The 16,807-nt window shown below is 37.5% G+C and overlaps 1 protein-coding gene across 1 annotated transcript in view; it reads right to left on the bottom strand.

The window, feature by feature from the left end:
• UBR1 (ubiquitin protein ligase E3 component n-recognin 1) overlaps window positions 1-16,807 on the bottom strand; it is a 60,498-nt gene that overhangs the window by 28,072 nt on the left and 15,619 nt on the right. The window contains exons 7-21 of the mRNA XM_032228879.1: window positions 15,962-16,024; window positions 15,671-15,794; window positions 14,707-14,814; window positions 12,676-12,764; window positions 11,986-12,084; window positions 10,510-10,667; window positions 9,177-9,276; window positions 8,449-8,577; window positions 7,176-7,362; window positions 6,640-6,701; window positions 5,432-5,542; window positions 4,683-4,748; window positions 4,485-4,586; window positions 1,870-1,933; window positions 617-741 (exon numbers count right to left, since the gene is read on the bottom strand). Coding sequence (XP_032084770.1) covers window positions 617-741; window positions 1,870-1,933; window positions 4,485-4,586; window positions 4,683-4,748; window positions 5,432-5,542; window positions 6,640-6,701; window positions 7,176-7,362; window positions 8,449-8,577; window positions 9,177-9,276; window positions 10,510-10,667; window positions 11,986-12,084; window positions 12,676-12,764; window positions 14,707-14,814; window positions 15,671-15,794; window positions 15,962-16,024 — 1,587 coding nt within the window. The remainder of the gene's footprint in view (window positions 1-616; window positions 742-1,869; window positions 1,934-4,484; window positions 4,587-4,682; window positions 4,749-5,431; window positions 5,543-6,639; window positions 6,702-7,175; window positions 7,363-8,448; window positions 8,578-9,176; window positions 9,277-10,509; window positions 10,668-11,985; window positions 12,085-12,675; window positions 12,765-14,706; window positions 14,815-15,670; window positions 15,795-15,961; window positions 16,025-16,807) is intronic.

The following is a 16,807-nucleotide window of genomic DNA, read 5'->3' as shown; positions in this document are numbered from 1 at the left end:
AGCCTTATGAACTGGACAGGCTATAAAATCTGTAAAATGAAGAAGCAAACATGTAAAATGTGCACAGAGTACAGGCATAAAGCTGCGACTGACTGTAATAATCACTAAAAATAAAAGATTTCAGCAGGCATCTTTAAACATCTGTCAAAAGAAAAGTAAATGATACGTCTTAAGGACCTAATTGGGGCTGGATCGCACAGCATCTACAGCCACTGTCTTTGTCCAAGGAGTTGCCACCTGCACCAATGCCCTACCTCTTCCTTTCAGCTTTGCCAAACCTCTTGTGTGTATCTCAGGGCTGTGCCCTCACCCAATACTTGGATCTGGGACTAGCCGGAAGAAGACAGTAAAGGTCAGCTGGGACAGAAGAGGTAGGAGATGAGTGCAGAGCAGTCAAAAGGACAGAGAAGGGGCAGGGGAGTCGAAACACACTGTGGTTGTAAATGTTGTCCAATTGCCAACCGCCAAATTTTTGGCACTACTAAGTCTGAGGACTGGTGGTAACTACCATTTGTTCCACACTGTTATAACTTTGAGCAGTCACTGAATGAATGGTCGTTAAGCAAGGGCTGCCTGTCAGAACATATAGGAGAGGAAAAGAAAAGAAATTACTCACATCTTTAGGCAAAGATTTTGCAATAGCACTATGTGCCATTGGCTCAATACACAGCAGATGGATAATTTCTCGCATTGTCACATAATCTTTTGTCACATTACTTACTCCTGGAACGTATCTTTCTCCTAATAAAGAACACACAAAAAAATATATCCAAGGGATTACTACAGTTACAGAGAGGCAAAAATAGTGGAGTGCATTCATATATTCAAAGAATCATGCGGGAAGACCAAGAATAGAGGAACAGTTTTTCACAACTGGCATAAAATGCTCCAAAACTTTGAACAAATCATAACAAATTCTGGAATAATAGCTGTCTTGCATCTTGCTATTTTTCATGCAAAAATATCTATCAACTAGTGGTTTTTCTTTTCTTTTGTCAGTTGATTTTTTTTCTCTTCTGTAATAATCTCATGAAAGGAAAGGCTGTTTCTTTATTATAAGTGCAGCTGTCCAAACTAGTTGTGAATACAGTGCTTCACAAGATGTACAATTGTGCCTCATAGGCCTTTAATTGAAGTCAATTAACCATACACTGATGGTGTCAGGCACACTTAATAATATTGCTAAACCAATGGTCTAGATCAATGTTTCTTAACCTTGGCAACTTGGATTTCAACTCCCAGAATTCCCCAGTCAGCTTAAAGACTTAAAGTCACCAAGGTTGAGAAACACTGGTCTAGATGATGACATTGTGCCACAGAACTTGGTCAATAGTAATTGTGGTTTCAAATACTGAATCTAAATTTTAGTAATACGCAGCTGCTCAATAGGTTTAATAAGATTATTTTTTTCTATTTTCAACCACACTTTTTTTATACATAGCAAAAACGATCCCCAAAAGATGTACAGGTAGTCCTCAACGTATGCCCACAATTGAGCCCAGAATTTATGTTGCTAAGTGAGAAATTTATTAAGTGAATTTTGTTCCATTTTAAAACTTTTCTTGCCACATTTGTTAAGTGAATCGCTTAATAACATGGTTGTTAAGTGAAGCTGGCTTCTCCATTGACTTTGCTTGTCAGAAGGTCACAAAAGATGATCACATGACCCTGGGACACTGAAACCGTCATAAATATGAACCAGTTGGCAAGCATTTGTACGTGACCACTGGGGATGCTGTAAAGGTTGTACATGTGAAAAATTGTCATGTCACTTTTTTCAGTACCGTTGTAATTTTGAATGGTCACTAAATGAATTGTAAATCGAGGACTACCTGTCTCCCCATCTTTTCCAAAAACTGTCTTTCTTACCTACAACATAGATGAGTACTTGAAGCATTTCTTCTATCAATGTGTTACATTTTTTATTGAAATCCTGTAAGATTAAAACAAATTGCATTCTTGAACCAGGATTAACTGAAATAATATTAATTTATGGATTACTCACCAAACAAATTCAAAATTTGAATTTCATGTCATCTATTTGTGTTGCAAACTGCAGCAGGAGACCTTGGGAGGTGGGGGCAGTATGTGTTTGTGTATCAACCAAAAAGTGTGTTTTGAATATGAAATAAATACATAGATTAGTGTTCTGAAGTATTATCCCAGGCATTTTGGTAGAAAAATATCATGTTTGGTCTGTTCTGGTTCTACATAACACAAACATTATACCGTATTTTCACGACCATAAGGCGCACTGAAAATCCTAAAATTTGATCAAAAACCGGCAGTGCGCCTTATAACCCGGTGCGCTTTATATATGAAAAAAGTTTGAAAATTTACCGTTTATATGAACCTTGAGTATTGAAGGGATCTCAAAACAATTTCTGTTTCACATTGCGCAGCAACAAACTTGAAGCTCGCAATCGAATGACCGCGAGCAGGCATGCACACGTCCCTCGGGTCTGTCCCTCCCGATTTTACGCTATTATCATGACCTTTACCCCCTTTTCCCGCTGTAAGGACAAGCAAGACGGTAGTGTTTCAGTTGAATTCCACCCTTCACCTTCCTAAAAGGTTTCACATTCCCCTTCCATTCGGGAAATTCTTATCTCATTGCTTCCGAGTTTTACTTAGCATGCGCGCGAATACGCCTTTGTCCGGCTTCTAGAACCGCTATTTCTCAAGGGGAACCCCGGCTTCCCCTTGAGAAATAGCGCACTGCTGGCGCCCGCGCCTTTCCAAAGTGACTTCGAAATGGCTCCACAAAGGAGACTTGCTTACGAGGCAGATTTTAAATTGAAAGCAATCAACCATGCAAAAGAACATGGAAATAGATCTGCAGCTAGAGAATTCAACATTAATGAGTCCATGGTGCGCAAGTGGAGAAAGCAAGAAGATGACCTACGTCTTGCAAAGAAGACGAAGAAAAGTTTCCGTGGCAATAAAGCTAGATGGCCGCAACTAGAAGACAGACTTGACCGATGGATTTCGGAACAAAGAGCAGGTGGCAGAAGCATCTCAACTGTCACCATTCGGATAAAAGCCAAAGCGATGGCAAATGAAATGGATATCAATGACTTTAAAGGAGGGCCTTCTTGGTGCTTCCGTTTCATGAAACGACGGCAGCTCTCTATCCGTACAAGGACGACGGTGTCTCAGCAGTTGCCGGCGGATTACGAGGAAAAGTTGGCCAACTTCCGGAGTTACTGCAAAAGCAAGATCTCTGAAAAAAATATACAGGCCGACCACATCATCAACATGGACGAAGTCCCCCTCACCTTTGATATTCCGGTGAACCGAACTGTAGAGAGAACCGGAACATCAACGGTATCAATTCGCACCACAGGAAACGAAAAGGTATCGTTTACTGTAGTTCTCGGTGTTTTGTCAAATGGGCAGAAATTACCCCCAATGGTAATTTTTAAAAGAAAAACATTGCCTAAAGAAACATTGCCAGCTGGAATAATTGTTGAAGTGAATCCTAAAGGCTGGATGGATGAAGGGATAATGAAGAATTGGCTATCAGAAGTTTACGTTCGGAGACCGGATGGATTTTTTCATGCGTCGCCGGCATTGTTGGTGTACGACTCCATGCGTGCCCACAAAACAGAAAATGTGAAAGCCCTGGTGAAAAAGACCAACTCGGAGCTTGCTGTAATACCGGGTGGTCTGACCAAAGAAGTGCAACCACTGGACATAAGTGTCAATCGTTCCTTCAAGGCGAAACTGCGAATCACGTGGGAAAACTGGATGATGGAAGGAGAGCACTCCTTCACGAAGACCGGGAGGCAACGCCGGGCCAGTTATGCCACTGTGTGCCAGTGGATAGCGGATGCCTGGCATAAAGTATCCGCCAGAACTGTCATCCGAGGGTTCGCGAAGGCCGACATCATTCCTGGACTGACCAGCGACGGCATCGAGAGTATCGAAACTGATGACTCTGACGATGAAGTTACGGGCCATACGGATTCGGGTTTGCTGGATGCCGCCATCGCCCAATTGATGATCTCCGATACGGAGGACGAAGAGTTCGAAGGTTTCATGGAAGATGAATAGAGCCGACTATAAAAGTTTAAAAGTTTAAAAAGTTTAAAAGCTGTTTAAAAGTTTAATAAAAGTGACTGATTTTTCTCTGTATTTTTTTAGTGTTTTAATTCTTTTTAGGCTGCGTTTAAAGGCTACGCCGATCCGTGAAAAATGTTTGCAAATTGAGCACCTGCCAGTAAACCCCGCGATCGCGCGATTTCGTTAGTAATTTGTTTGTTTGCGAAAGTTGCGCGCGGATGAATGTTGCAAAAAAAACCGTGTGCCTTATAATCTGGTGCGCCTTATATATGAAAAAAGTTTGTAAATTTACCGTTAACTGATAGTGCGCCTTATAATCCGGTGCGCCTTATGATCATGAAAATACGGTACATACAGTTTTTATGGATTACTACATAATTTGGTGTTCAACAGTAAAATGAACATAATAGTATATTTACCTGGTGTTTAGTTGGCATTGTCTTCTTGAAGGCATTAAGCAGTTCATATCGTTTGAGGACAAGCAAAAGAAAACTATTTGGATCCATAAATGCTGCCCCAATCTATGAGATATAAATATTATAAACAGTACTAAAAAAATAGAAAATAACAGATATACAAAAAGCAGTTACTACAATATAGTAACAAGATATAGTCACCTGCAGGAGAATTATGTCCTTATCATACATTTCTTCTCTACATTTAACATCCTGATAATAAAACATCTGAAAGAGAAAAAAAAAATTGAATACATTTTCATGAAGAGTTGAGCTTTTGTTTTTATAAACATAGAATTAGAATTTCAGTTAAAAAATGTCCAAAACAATAACAATATAAACTATCTAGTGCCTGAAAAGGAAGCTGGTTTTAAGACAAGAGTTAGAGTCAGTTATCACCAGAAAATGATCTATATCTATTCTCGGTGGCTCCCGAGGCTCACCTTGGTATCTCACCGAGGTAAGCCTTGGTGGCGCAGTGGTTAGAGTGCAGTTTTGCAGGCTACTTCTGCTGAATGCTGGCTGCCTGGAATTTGGCAGTTCAAATCTCACCAGGCTCAAGGTTGACTCAGCCTTCTATCCTTCCGAGGTGGGTAAAATGAGGACCCAAATTGTTGGGGCAATATGCGGACTCTGTAAACCGCTTAGAGAGGGCTGTAAGGCACTGTAAAGCAGTATATGTCTAAGTGCTATTGCTATTCTCTCACAATCTGTGCCAAATAATATTTCCCACTTTCATAACTTTTTGTTCGGAAGCGTTCGGAAACCAACCCACAGGGACACAGAATGAACCTTCACCCTCATAGTTTTTGTGTTGTAGAAAGATTAGGGGACAGCTACAGTTCGGATCATCCTCAACTTGTGACTTATATTTGTAAAAACAAATACATTCATGGTCATTTGGAGAATACCTGGCTGATTAGAGACAGTCCATTCCTTTTCCACATTTCTGCAGCAACCTGAGCAACCAATGTTAAGCAGCGCAAAGGATATTCTACCAACTGCTGCACTTGGAATTCTTTCTAAAAATAATGCAGAAAATATTATTTTTAAAACAATTATAGTTTGCATAATTAATAGTCGATAAACCACTGCAAACCAATATCCTTCCTGTCTGAAGATGACTTGTGGATTGGAAAATTACCTCAAAAATACCTGAAGATTATTTTCCCTTCCCCCAAACTCAAGAGGACTAGATAACACAGCCCCATTCCCCAGAGGCCCCTCAGATTTTCCTAGCTTTTTGATCACAACAGTAGTTGTTAACAAATGGTCTTGGGGGGAAAAGATGCACAATAAACATCGGGCTACTGTTTCTTGGCCTTTGGCAATTACAATTTTGCATGCCACAAGTCATTGTTTTGTTTGCAATGTTATTTAAAATTTATTTGAAACGATACATAATGTCCTCAGTGAATTTAAGTTGCCATCAGTGTACTATTCACTCCCTTCAATAGATACTATTCACTACTTATGTCTACGGCCAGTGCTTAAATACAAGGCTATACTGAATTAGGAAAACAAAAACAGTATCCTGGTAAGATAAGATTCAATGAAAAATGATGCTTAAGTTTTGTGGATCTATTTCAAACCCACAGGGGAAGGGTGACATTTTCTCTGCAGAAAGATATGCATTGTACAAGGATGCTTGTCAGTTCACTTCTCTCATTAAAGGCCAAAGCAGCTAACTGCCTATTAGCATTTGGGATTGATATGAGACCTTCAACATTCCTTGGCCATAACGCATGGATTATATGAGTTCTTTCTTTGGCTTACAATGTAGGATAATTTGAAGACTGGACTTCTACTTTGTAACTCTATGTGGCACTGTAGTTAAGACAGCCTATGAAGCCAGTGTGAAATGCAGAATTAGTCCTTTATTAATAGCTCATTAATATTCTGTATTTTTTAGCACTTTCCCTTCAAATAACTCAAAGCAGAGCATACTCTACTTCGTCCTTCAATGGTATCCAATCGCATTACTATAACAAAGAAGATTAAGAGTCAGCGATTGGCTGCAATAAGCTTTATAACTAGACAGTGAATTTAAACAGGAACAAGAACATAAAGATCTAGCACACTAACCGCTCCACCTGATTGAACTGCAGAAGACACTTACCGATGACATAAACTCTTGGAGACTTGAAATTATTCCAGTTTTGCTCAACTGTATATGCAGACCTAGAAAAGACATTACCAGAGATTTTACTATTGATTAAGGGAGAGATAAAAGAACCATTGGTTATCACTGTGCATTTCAAAATCACTTATATGTAAGGTTTTTCATATCAAACATACATTTGCCAGCAAATGATTAAGAATGTGGCACCACTTAAGAAAAAAAACATAGGGGGGAATATTAAAATATTAATAATAAAATTGTGAACATACATAAGGATATATATGATACACACACACGGAAGGAGAGAATTTTTTTCCCTCACAAAATATACACTTAATGATTTTTTTTTATTTGGCACTTAATCTCTATTAATTGCATTTATAGGGATTAAGCTGCCAATAATATACATGATAAGAAATATACTTAAATATAACCTACACCTGAGAAATCCAAAGCCTTATTTTTATCAAAGCTGACCAGACTTTTAAAAGGGAAAATCAATTGTTAGCCATTATTAACCAACAGGCACTTACCAGCTAGCATCCTAGACAATGGGAGATGGATGCTCACAGGATCCATTGATACCTTGAACCGTCTACATTCCAAAGTCTGGCCACATAAATTGATCACTGCTTTGTCCCGTGAATAATTACAGGCAGAGTTGGTACATCTCATTACTGCTGCATGGCACTCCTTATAAGCTGTAACCAAGAGCTCTTCCTGGAAATTACATTATTTTTACAATAATAGTTAATGGTATGTGTAGCACTGAATTTATGGTATAATCATAGTAGCTGTCTTTCTGCAAACAAACTTGGCGGATATGTATATCAGTGATTAAAAGTAAAATCATGAAGCACTACATTTTAACAAAACTCTATCTGCCCTATACTTGTCATTTTTTTTTAGTGAAAAGTAAACATTTCGGGGAATTCTAGCAAAAAAGCAACACTTTGTACCAATATTTTTTTAAATTTTGGTTTTAAATAAAAATATCTATTTAACTATACTGAGAAACGCAAAGCTATAATTCTTGAATTTATCAATAAAAAATAGTTGCATTTTCTATAGATTTGTGCAGATAGTCCTCAACTTACGATCACAATTGAGCCCAAAATTTCTGTTGCTAAGTGAGATATTACATGAGTTTTGCCTCCTTTTATAATTTTCCTTGCCCTAGTTGGTAAGTGAATCACTGCAGGTTGTAAGTTAGTAACCTGGTTGTTAAGTGAATGTGGTTTCCCGACGGACTTTGCTTGCCAGGTCGCAAAAGGTGATTGCATGACTTTGGGATACAGCAACGGTCATAAGTATGAACCAGTTGCCAAGCATCTGAATTTTGATCACATGATCATGAGGGTGCCACAAAGGTTGTAACTGTGAAAAACAGGTCACTTTTATCAATGCCTTCGTAACTTTGAATGGTCACTAAATGAGCTGTTGTAAATCGAGAACTACCTGTAATGACTTTAAGAAGTGCCATTCCAAAAAATAAGCAACATTAAAAAATTTATAAACCACTTGTTTCACCCACAACAAGCTACCAAAATCAGAACCTATGCGTAAAATAATGGTCTTGTAGTAAAGAAAGGCTTTTCTTTTTCCTAAGTAACAATAATTCAAGAGGCCTTTCAAAGATAACTACTTTTAATATTTCAATGAAATGTTTCATTTTTAAGAATTCCCAAGGGGGAAAAATGAGCTACAATAGAACAGTCACATTGAGCAACCCTAGGGAGAGGAGTCTGCTCGTAAGAAACTCCAATTATTCAGATCACTGCAAGTCCTTTCTACTATGGAGCTTACATCACAGGCACACCACTCCTGAAACATCAAGAGAATGTTCTTCAACTGCATCTGGATTGTAATGGCTGCTTCCCAGTCAGGATCCACCTCAATATGCTGTCCAACCTGTCTCTTTATTTCCTCCATTCCCTGTAACAAACCAAGATCCAGATAACTCAAGTCAAATTTACTCAGACCATAAGACCATTCAGACCATAAGCTTAAATAAATAGATATGGAAGTATCAAATGAACTGAGGAATTTTTATTTATTTTGAATGAAATGTGACAATGCAATAGGGCATGTTATTTTGTAATTGCATACTTGCAGAATTCATTGGAATTGATTATACTGAAAAAAGTTAAGTTAACAGTCACTTAATAGAAGCAGAGCTTCTTAGAATCATTTTAAGAACCATGGTGGCACAGTGGATAGAATGCAGCACTGCAGGCAACTTCTGCTGATTACCGGCTGCCAGCAGTTGGCAGTTCGAGTTTCACTGGCTCAAGGTTGACTCAGCCTTCCATCTTTCCAGGGTTGTTGGGGGCAATATGCTGACTCTGTAAACCGCTTAGAGGGGGCTGTAAAGCACTGCAAAGTGTTATATAAGTCTAAGTGCTGTTGCTATTAAATCATATAAATGCAAACTAATAATAAAATATTAGAGTACGGCTACACTGGAGTATACTATTAGCCACTATACTAATTATCATTGGAGTGTAATGAAAAGTATAGATTATATACTATACCTGCATACAAGTAAGAATCTTCAGGAAAGATTTGAACCCTTCCAAAAATTGTTGTCGCAATTTATCTGTCCACACAGTAGGCTTACTGATTAAAATATACCTATTGTAAGAAATAAACATTTTTAAAAAAGATGTAGCATAGTTTCATAGCATGAAATTTGCAGAGCTGACTGATACTGATTTTGTTTATGAGAGGACTATTACATGGCACAAGATAGAAAAGGCTTTCTTTAAAGGGAGAAATTACTTTCTTTACAATATACAGGAAGGGACTATGATTTTATGGTGACAGTGACAGCAAGACAAATATTCTTCTCCACTGTCTATGGAGATTTTCAGTCATCCAGGTCAGTTTCCCCAAAGGTGCCCCCCATCCCTCCTCCCCTCAGGAGGCAACTGGAGGTTCTGGTTTTTCTTTGAAGAAGTTTCACTTCTCATCTAAGAAACTTCTTCACCTTCTTCAGAGCTGAAGAAGCTTCTTGCAGCAAGGCTACTTTACACACAAAAATGGAAGGACATTTCGATTCCCATCATGGATGAATGGCTACAAAAGTTGATGGAGTTAGCAAAGAGGGCTAAATTGAACATTTTGATCACAGAGAATATAAATACTTTTGTTTCTACTTGAAAACCACCTCTGGACTTCGTGCTTGAGGTAGAAAAAAATGAAACTTTGATTTTGGGTTTTACTGATTAGATTGTTGTTATAGAAATGGCTAGTTTGTATTATTATAGAAAAGTAAAAAGTTGAGGTTAAACGTTAATGCCAGCAACAGAGGGAGTTGAAAGTCAACACCTTTTTTTCCCTTTCCCCCCCTCTTCCACACTTCTCCTCTTGACTGTTTCCTACTATTTGCTGTTGTATTTTATATTATAAACTAATAAAAATAACAGTTCAGAGATGGAGAAGCTTCTTGGATGAGAAGCAAAATGTCTTCAAAGAAAAACCGGAAAGTTGAGGAAAAAAGCACCTTCAGGATTCTTCTCCACTGCCACTACACTGCCAGAATAATTTAATATATTTATTATTTTATTGAATGTGGTTATAAATCTTAGAAAGTGCCGGATTCAAGATACTGTTCAGTTTAAGCCTAATACACATTAAGATTTGCCTAACATTATAGCTGTTCATCTGCAATTTGAATTATAACATTTATCTAGCCAATCCTGCAAGCATTGCTGGTATTCCAAGTGCTAGTTTCTGTACATCTAATTTATTCATCTATATGTGAAATCAAGTGTAGAGGAACACTAATGTTTTAAACAAGCAGACAAGAATCCAGAGAGGTATTTGCAAGATGAAGTAATTTTAGGCTTTAATAGGAAAACTTACTTAAGATCATATATAACTGCATATACTCGGCCCAATTTCTCTTGGCTGTAGCCCTGGAAATTGAATTTGCCATTTTTATCCAAATATTTTGGTAGTTCTTCTAGAAGGGTCTCTGTTATGACTGTGATGACATTTTGCTCTTCAATGAGATGGCGGGCCTGAAAAAGAAAATGTATTCAAAATCTAAAATATATTCACATGCTATTCGCAAATACTATAAGAACAAAATAGAGAAAGGGAAGGTAGCATAACAACCTATCTCCATTCATCCTGAATATGCCTTTTTGAATACAGGTAGTCCTCGACCTACGACCACAATTGAGTCCAAAATTTCTGTTGTTAAGTGAGATATTTGTTGTGCGTTTTGCCCCATTTTATGACCTTTCTTGCCACAGTTGTTAAGTGAATCACTGCAATTGATAGGTTCACAACCTGGTTAAGTGAACCTAGCTTCCCCATTGACTTTGCTTGTTAGAAGGTCAGAAAAGGTGACTGCACGACTTTGGGACACAGCAATGGTCATAAGTATGAACCAGTTGCCAAACATCTGAATTTTGATCACATGATCATGGGGATGATCATGTCAAAGATCGTAACTGTGTAAACATCGTAGCTATGAAAAATAGTCATGTCACATTTTTTAGTGTCGTTAACTTTGAATGGTCACCAAATGGACTGTTGTAACTCGAGGACTATCTGTAGAATGGTGAACCTTAGCTACATTCCTGAGTCATTTTTTTTTACTATATTTAATAAAAAGTTATCTTCCATACAAGATAAAGCCATCGCTCATAAATCCTCTCTGTATATTATGTCTAGAGAGTTCACCATGTAAGTGCCCCTGACATCTCTTTCCAGCCCACATCATTAGAGTAACATCTTTCTTCTGGAAATGTTCATTCGTTGAGTGTGAATATCTACTGAAGGAAAGCCAATGTGTATATAACTGTATGTTGGCTTCCATGGGAGCCAGGACTCTAAACTTGGAACGTGAATATTCACAGTATGTATGTTCCAGATTTCATAATACATAGAGGGACTATAAAGAAGAGGAAATTTTAGCTAGCTTAAAGCCTGCTAGGTGTCCTAGTATATGCTTGGCCCTCAGGATTTATATCCTTGTCCTAAAAAAAAGATGTCTTTTATGACCACGGAAGGAAAAATACTTCTGCTAAAGTTTAGGGCAGGGGTGTCAAACTCAAGGGCTGGGGGCCAGATCCGGCCTGCGGGGTACTTAGATCTGGCCTGCGGGGTCGTCTTGGAAACAGCAATGGCACGGTGCCTCTGCAAGCAAAAACGGTCCTCAGGAGCTCGTTTTTGCTGGCAGACCGCTTGGGCCACCACAGGTGCCCCCAGCATGAATAATATCGAGCTGGTCACGCCTGCCACCCCACCCCGGTTAAACAGAACCCTGATGTGGCCCTCAATGAAATCAAGTTTGACATCCCTGGTTTAGAGGAAAAATAGTATACATACCAATGTTGGTACAGTGAATATCTGAACTGAAAGTGCTGTCACAGAAAACTGCCTTTCATGGTCATCACTGATATATTCTCTCTGCAAAGCTTTGTAATGCTGTGAATGCACAAATACAAAGAAAGTATTGTTTATTGACTGGATTATGACATATAAGCAATCTGAAGAGTAGAAATTTGACAAAATATCTACATCCTCTCAGGAAGATTTACTTCCCAAAAGCATCAAACTATGGTGAATAGCATTTGGGAAAATGGGATACATCTGGCGATCAAAATTGATGAGAATCTAGGATGAAAATTAATTTTGATTAAATTTTATTCAAATTTATGTTTAAAGTTCCATTTAATTAATATGATTAATATAAGTCAACCCACATAGTTAGTCATTTTCCCATGCTTTTAATTTAAAAATTAAGCTAAAGCAGCAGATAGATTAAAATAAAGCAGCAGTTTTGTAATCCACACCCAGGCATGTAAGACCACACATGCTCCTTGGAGCTCTGGTTGTGAACCTCTGTATTATAACCTGATACAGAATACAACAGTATTCTGTATTTAAAAAGTATTTATTTTTATATTACAGCGCTCAGAGGGTAAATAATTACTTTTTTATTGATGAGGTAACAATTTAAATATGAAGAAAAAATTCACTACTCCAAGATGAAAGATAATACATTAGATAAATTACCTTAACAAATTCCATAGCAAAATGTTTTTTATACTCCATTTCCATAAAAAAAGTACTGAAGATTAGTTCATGTAAGATCTTTCTTGCTCCTGGAAAAAATCATATTTTTTTCACTCAAAAACATTTCATTACAAATTAATAGATCTTTAGTAAGTGCAATGCTTATATAAAAATGGAAAATCTATTTAAAAGAAAATGCTAAACTGCTGTTAAAGCATGAATCATCTCAGTGAGTAACCTTAGCTAAAAGGATGTCACCCTTTTTAGAAACTAAGTAAACTATCTACCAAATCTGCTTTAAGCATATAATGGCAAATTCCTGAAAGTTAGCATGTAAACTTATGTAAGTGAGAAACCAAATCCTAAAAAAAATACATCAAACTACTTTAGAAGGGGCAACCTCAGAGGTTGGCTGCTCCCTGTTCAGCCTGGTTCAGCAGAATTGGCAGCAACTCAGGCCTGTCATGCCCCAGAATTGGTTCCCTTGACACCGCTGGGCTGCCGCCATTTTGCTTTTTAGTGATTGCGTGTGCGCAGTTCACTGCAAATTGTTCTGCACATGTGTGAAGAACAATTTACATTGAACAGCGCACACACGCTCGCTTCGCTCATGCGTGCATTGCAAACCAGTAGTAAAACTGGCAGAAATCCACTCCTGGGCAACCTGTCAGGCAGATGTGTTCGAAAAACTACCCTTTCCCCCCAAAAAAGAAAGAAATTGGAAAAAGAATGAGTGAAATCCACAGAAATATCTGGAAAAGGCAAGAAGTAGCATTGGACATCAAAAGAAAAGCCTAGGTGAGTAGCCTATAATGATCTTGTGAGTAGAGGAGACACTGGACTGGGGAGGCAGTCCTGAGGACCAGCAGGGAAGCTGCTCAAGAAGACTCAAGATGGACACCATCCAACTATAATGGCAGATGATGTCAAGTAAAGTCTCACAGAGTGAGATCTGATAAAGTCCAGGGAGAAGCAAAAGGCTCAATGCCTCAAGCTATATCCAATAGACATTAAAATAGTGGGAAAGAAAGAGGAGCAGAAGAAGAGCTAATATTTGTTTCTTTCTGCTCTTCTTCCAACAACAAGGAGTCAGCAACCTTTCCACTGTGCACACAACTGAAAGAAGAAAGGCCACAAGGGAGTATCTAGTAGACAGCTTAGCACCCTAGCCAGCAAGACAAGGCTGAAGGTTGCCAAGGCTCTAAGCTGTGACCAAGAGTAGGAAAGAGAAGGCAGAATAGCATACCAAGAGAACTTAACAGGAAGTGTCTGGGACTTTGATAATAGTGAAACAGAGAAAGATGTTTAAGGATCAAGAAAAGCTAAGGTGGAGATGAAAAAGAATGAATTGGTAAGCTAAGGATCAAAATTAGAATGCAGAAGTGCTTTTAAACACAGGCAAATTAAGTTGTTGCCAAATGAAATAATAGTACAGGAACCATTACAGAAATACAAAGTAAAGGAAAGATCAACGTGAAGCGATGGGAAATTTTTACAATTAACTGGGGCTATTGAGACCAAAGAATGAAATTGAAACCAGAAGTATAGTAAAAATGCAAAATAAAAACATAAAAGAAAAGTGCCAGAAATCTACAAAATACAAGATTACTATCTTAGGCTTTCTAGATAGATGCTACATAAATTAGGTAAATAGGTACAAGTGTCTAGATGTCTAGATATATGTGTTATATATTCATTAAATGAAAAGGCACTACATTATTAATTAGTAAGTGAAATTTATTTTTGGACTATACACGGTAATAAATACCATTGTTATTTATTATCGCCACCTGTTCTGCCTAACCTTGTCAATGCCTAAAAGGATTCAATTAATGGAAACAATGTACCTCTCAAAAGTAAATACATTTGACACAATGAATAAAACAAGAAGTTAAGGGTTTTGTATTATTTTCTATGACCATAACGGAAGGTTTAGCTATTTTGTTTTTTACAGAGGCCCACCAGATGCTTCTAGAAAATTCTGTTGGCAATAGTTCTGCCCCACAGTTGTTTCCCCAGGATTCCATTTACCTTTATAAAGTTTTGCATCCCATAGCATCAGTGTGCTTATCATACAAGGCTTCCTTGAATCAACTTCTTCTTTTAAACATATTTTACAAAATATCTGACGAAAATCACCTAAAAGAAGAACATGTAATATAAAGGTTTAGATTATTGAAGAACTTAACTGAAATCCTTGTGAAAAATAGCATGCAAAAATAAAAAATCTTCACATATAGCAGAAAGATATTTTAAAATGTCCTTGCTCCCATACGGAGTAACTTTATGCAATCACTTTCATGTTTACTGCTGTAATCTTTTTGCAACAATGATACAATGCAATTGCTTTGAAGAAAAAAGTACAAGAACCATTGTGGCACAGTGGTTAGAACACAGTACTGCAAGCTACTTCTGCTGGCTGCCAGCTGCCTGCTATTTGGCAGTTCGATTCTCACCAGGCTCAAGGCTGACTCAGTCTTCCATCCTTCTGAGGTGGGTAAAATGAGGACCTAGATTGTTGGGGGCAATAGGCTGACTCTGTAAACCACTTAGAAAGGGCTATAAAGCAGGATGAAGTGGTATATAAGTCTAAGTGCTATTATTATTGCTACAAGGGTTCCAAACAAAATTGAGCCTCAAATTTTGATTGATTTTATTTGAGGGTGGGGATAAAAGAAAATGATGCCCAAACAAGACATAATTTTGTCCCTTACAAATAAAAAAAAGTAAAAAGGCAACCCTGCTTTCATCTACTTTTGGAAGATGACCCTTAGCAAGCTGTGCAAAATTCAGTGTGGCCCTCAAGCCAGGAGAAGTTCTGCATCACTGTTTTAAGGGATGGTGGTCTAGTAGTAGCAGCAGGAAAATAGTTTTTCACAGAAGAACAGAATCATTTTTACTGGTTTTACTAACAAGGGAAATTGCCAAAACCAATAAAGGTCTTGTTCACTATTTTGCAATCTACGCACAACATAAAATAATCTAGGATACTTACTTGAATAGCTCATAAGTTTGTTTAACCAAGAACCAAGACGCAAAGCAAATTTCTGATGAGCCATTACATCTGCATGAAGAACCATCACATTAAGGGGACCTTGGGAAACATTATTTGAATGTTTCTAGAAAATAAGAATATTTAAAATTTGAATGAGAATACAACAAGCATTCTATGGACCAAAGACGATAAAACAAAACTGTGGGGTTAAAATCAAGGAAAATCATCTCTATGAATGTATCTTGATAAATGTGCAGAATAGTCTACATATTTTAAAATTTCTATTGTTACCTTAATTTCTTCTTTGGCTTCCTGACAAACAACATATGATCCCTTCTTAACAGCCTTCCGCCCCTGTATATTTTTTTAAAAAAATAAGAGAGACAGGATAATGTTGTTATAGTGTGTGCAAACAAAGGCAAGATCAAAATGGAAAAATTGCTTTCAGGCTGATTTAAATGGAAGTAGTACAAATATTCAGTTATTTTGTATTATAACTTAAATTTGAATTAACTTTTATTAGATATATATCAACATTCATGACTTTTAAAACTGACATATAACATTAACATTATTACAGAGATAATGCCATCATGCAGCTCTTTTAAAGGAATAAATTCAGTCGGAAATTAGCATAGGGCCTGGATGTTCACAGAGTTTTAAAAATATTCTTAGTTCATCGTCCATTAATTCTTCTGTTCCTTCTCTGGATTATTCCATTCTAGAATTTGGAAGATTTATGTCTATTAACACCAAACAATCCCCATAATGGTATGGTCTGAAACAGGTAAGGCATAGTTCAGAAGAGGAATAAGACATTCTAAAGTTGCCATTCCATTCCTGAATCGGTGGATTTTGCACTGCCGTATATACTTGTAGATAAACCCATCTGCAGATAATCCAATCCTTGAATCTTTATCCCAAATACTATGAAAAATGCACTACCCACAGGGCACTTCTGAGAAGAAATGGCAGGCAAACTATTTATCTTGTTAACCCTTATGTGAAAATAGATCATCCAAAGCATTTCCTGGAAGATGGCTGAATCAATATACAGCAAAACAAAGCTAAAAAGGCAAAACTCTTTAAGGGCTTGTAAGAATATAAAGATCTTTGCCTAGAATTACAAAACCTTGT

Source organism: Thamnophis elegans, chromosome 1 (assembly GCF_009769535.1).
Source record: "Thamnophis elegans isolate rThaEle1 chromosome 1, rThaEle1.pri, whole genome shotgun sequence".
Classification (NCBI taxonomy): Eukaryota; Metazoa; Chordata; class Lepidosauria; order Squamata; family Colubridae; genus Thamnophis; species Thamnophis elegans.
This window is presented reverse-complemented; position numbering and strand designations above follow the sequence as displayed.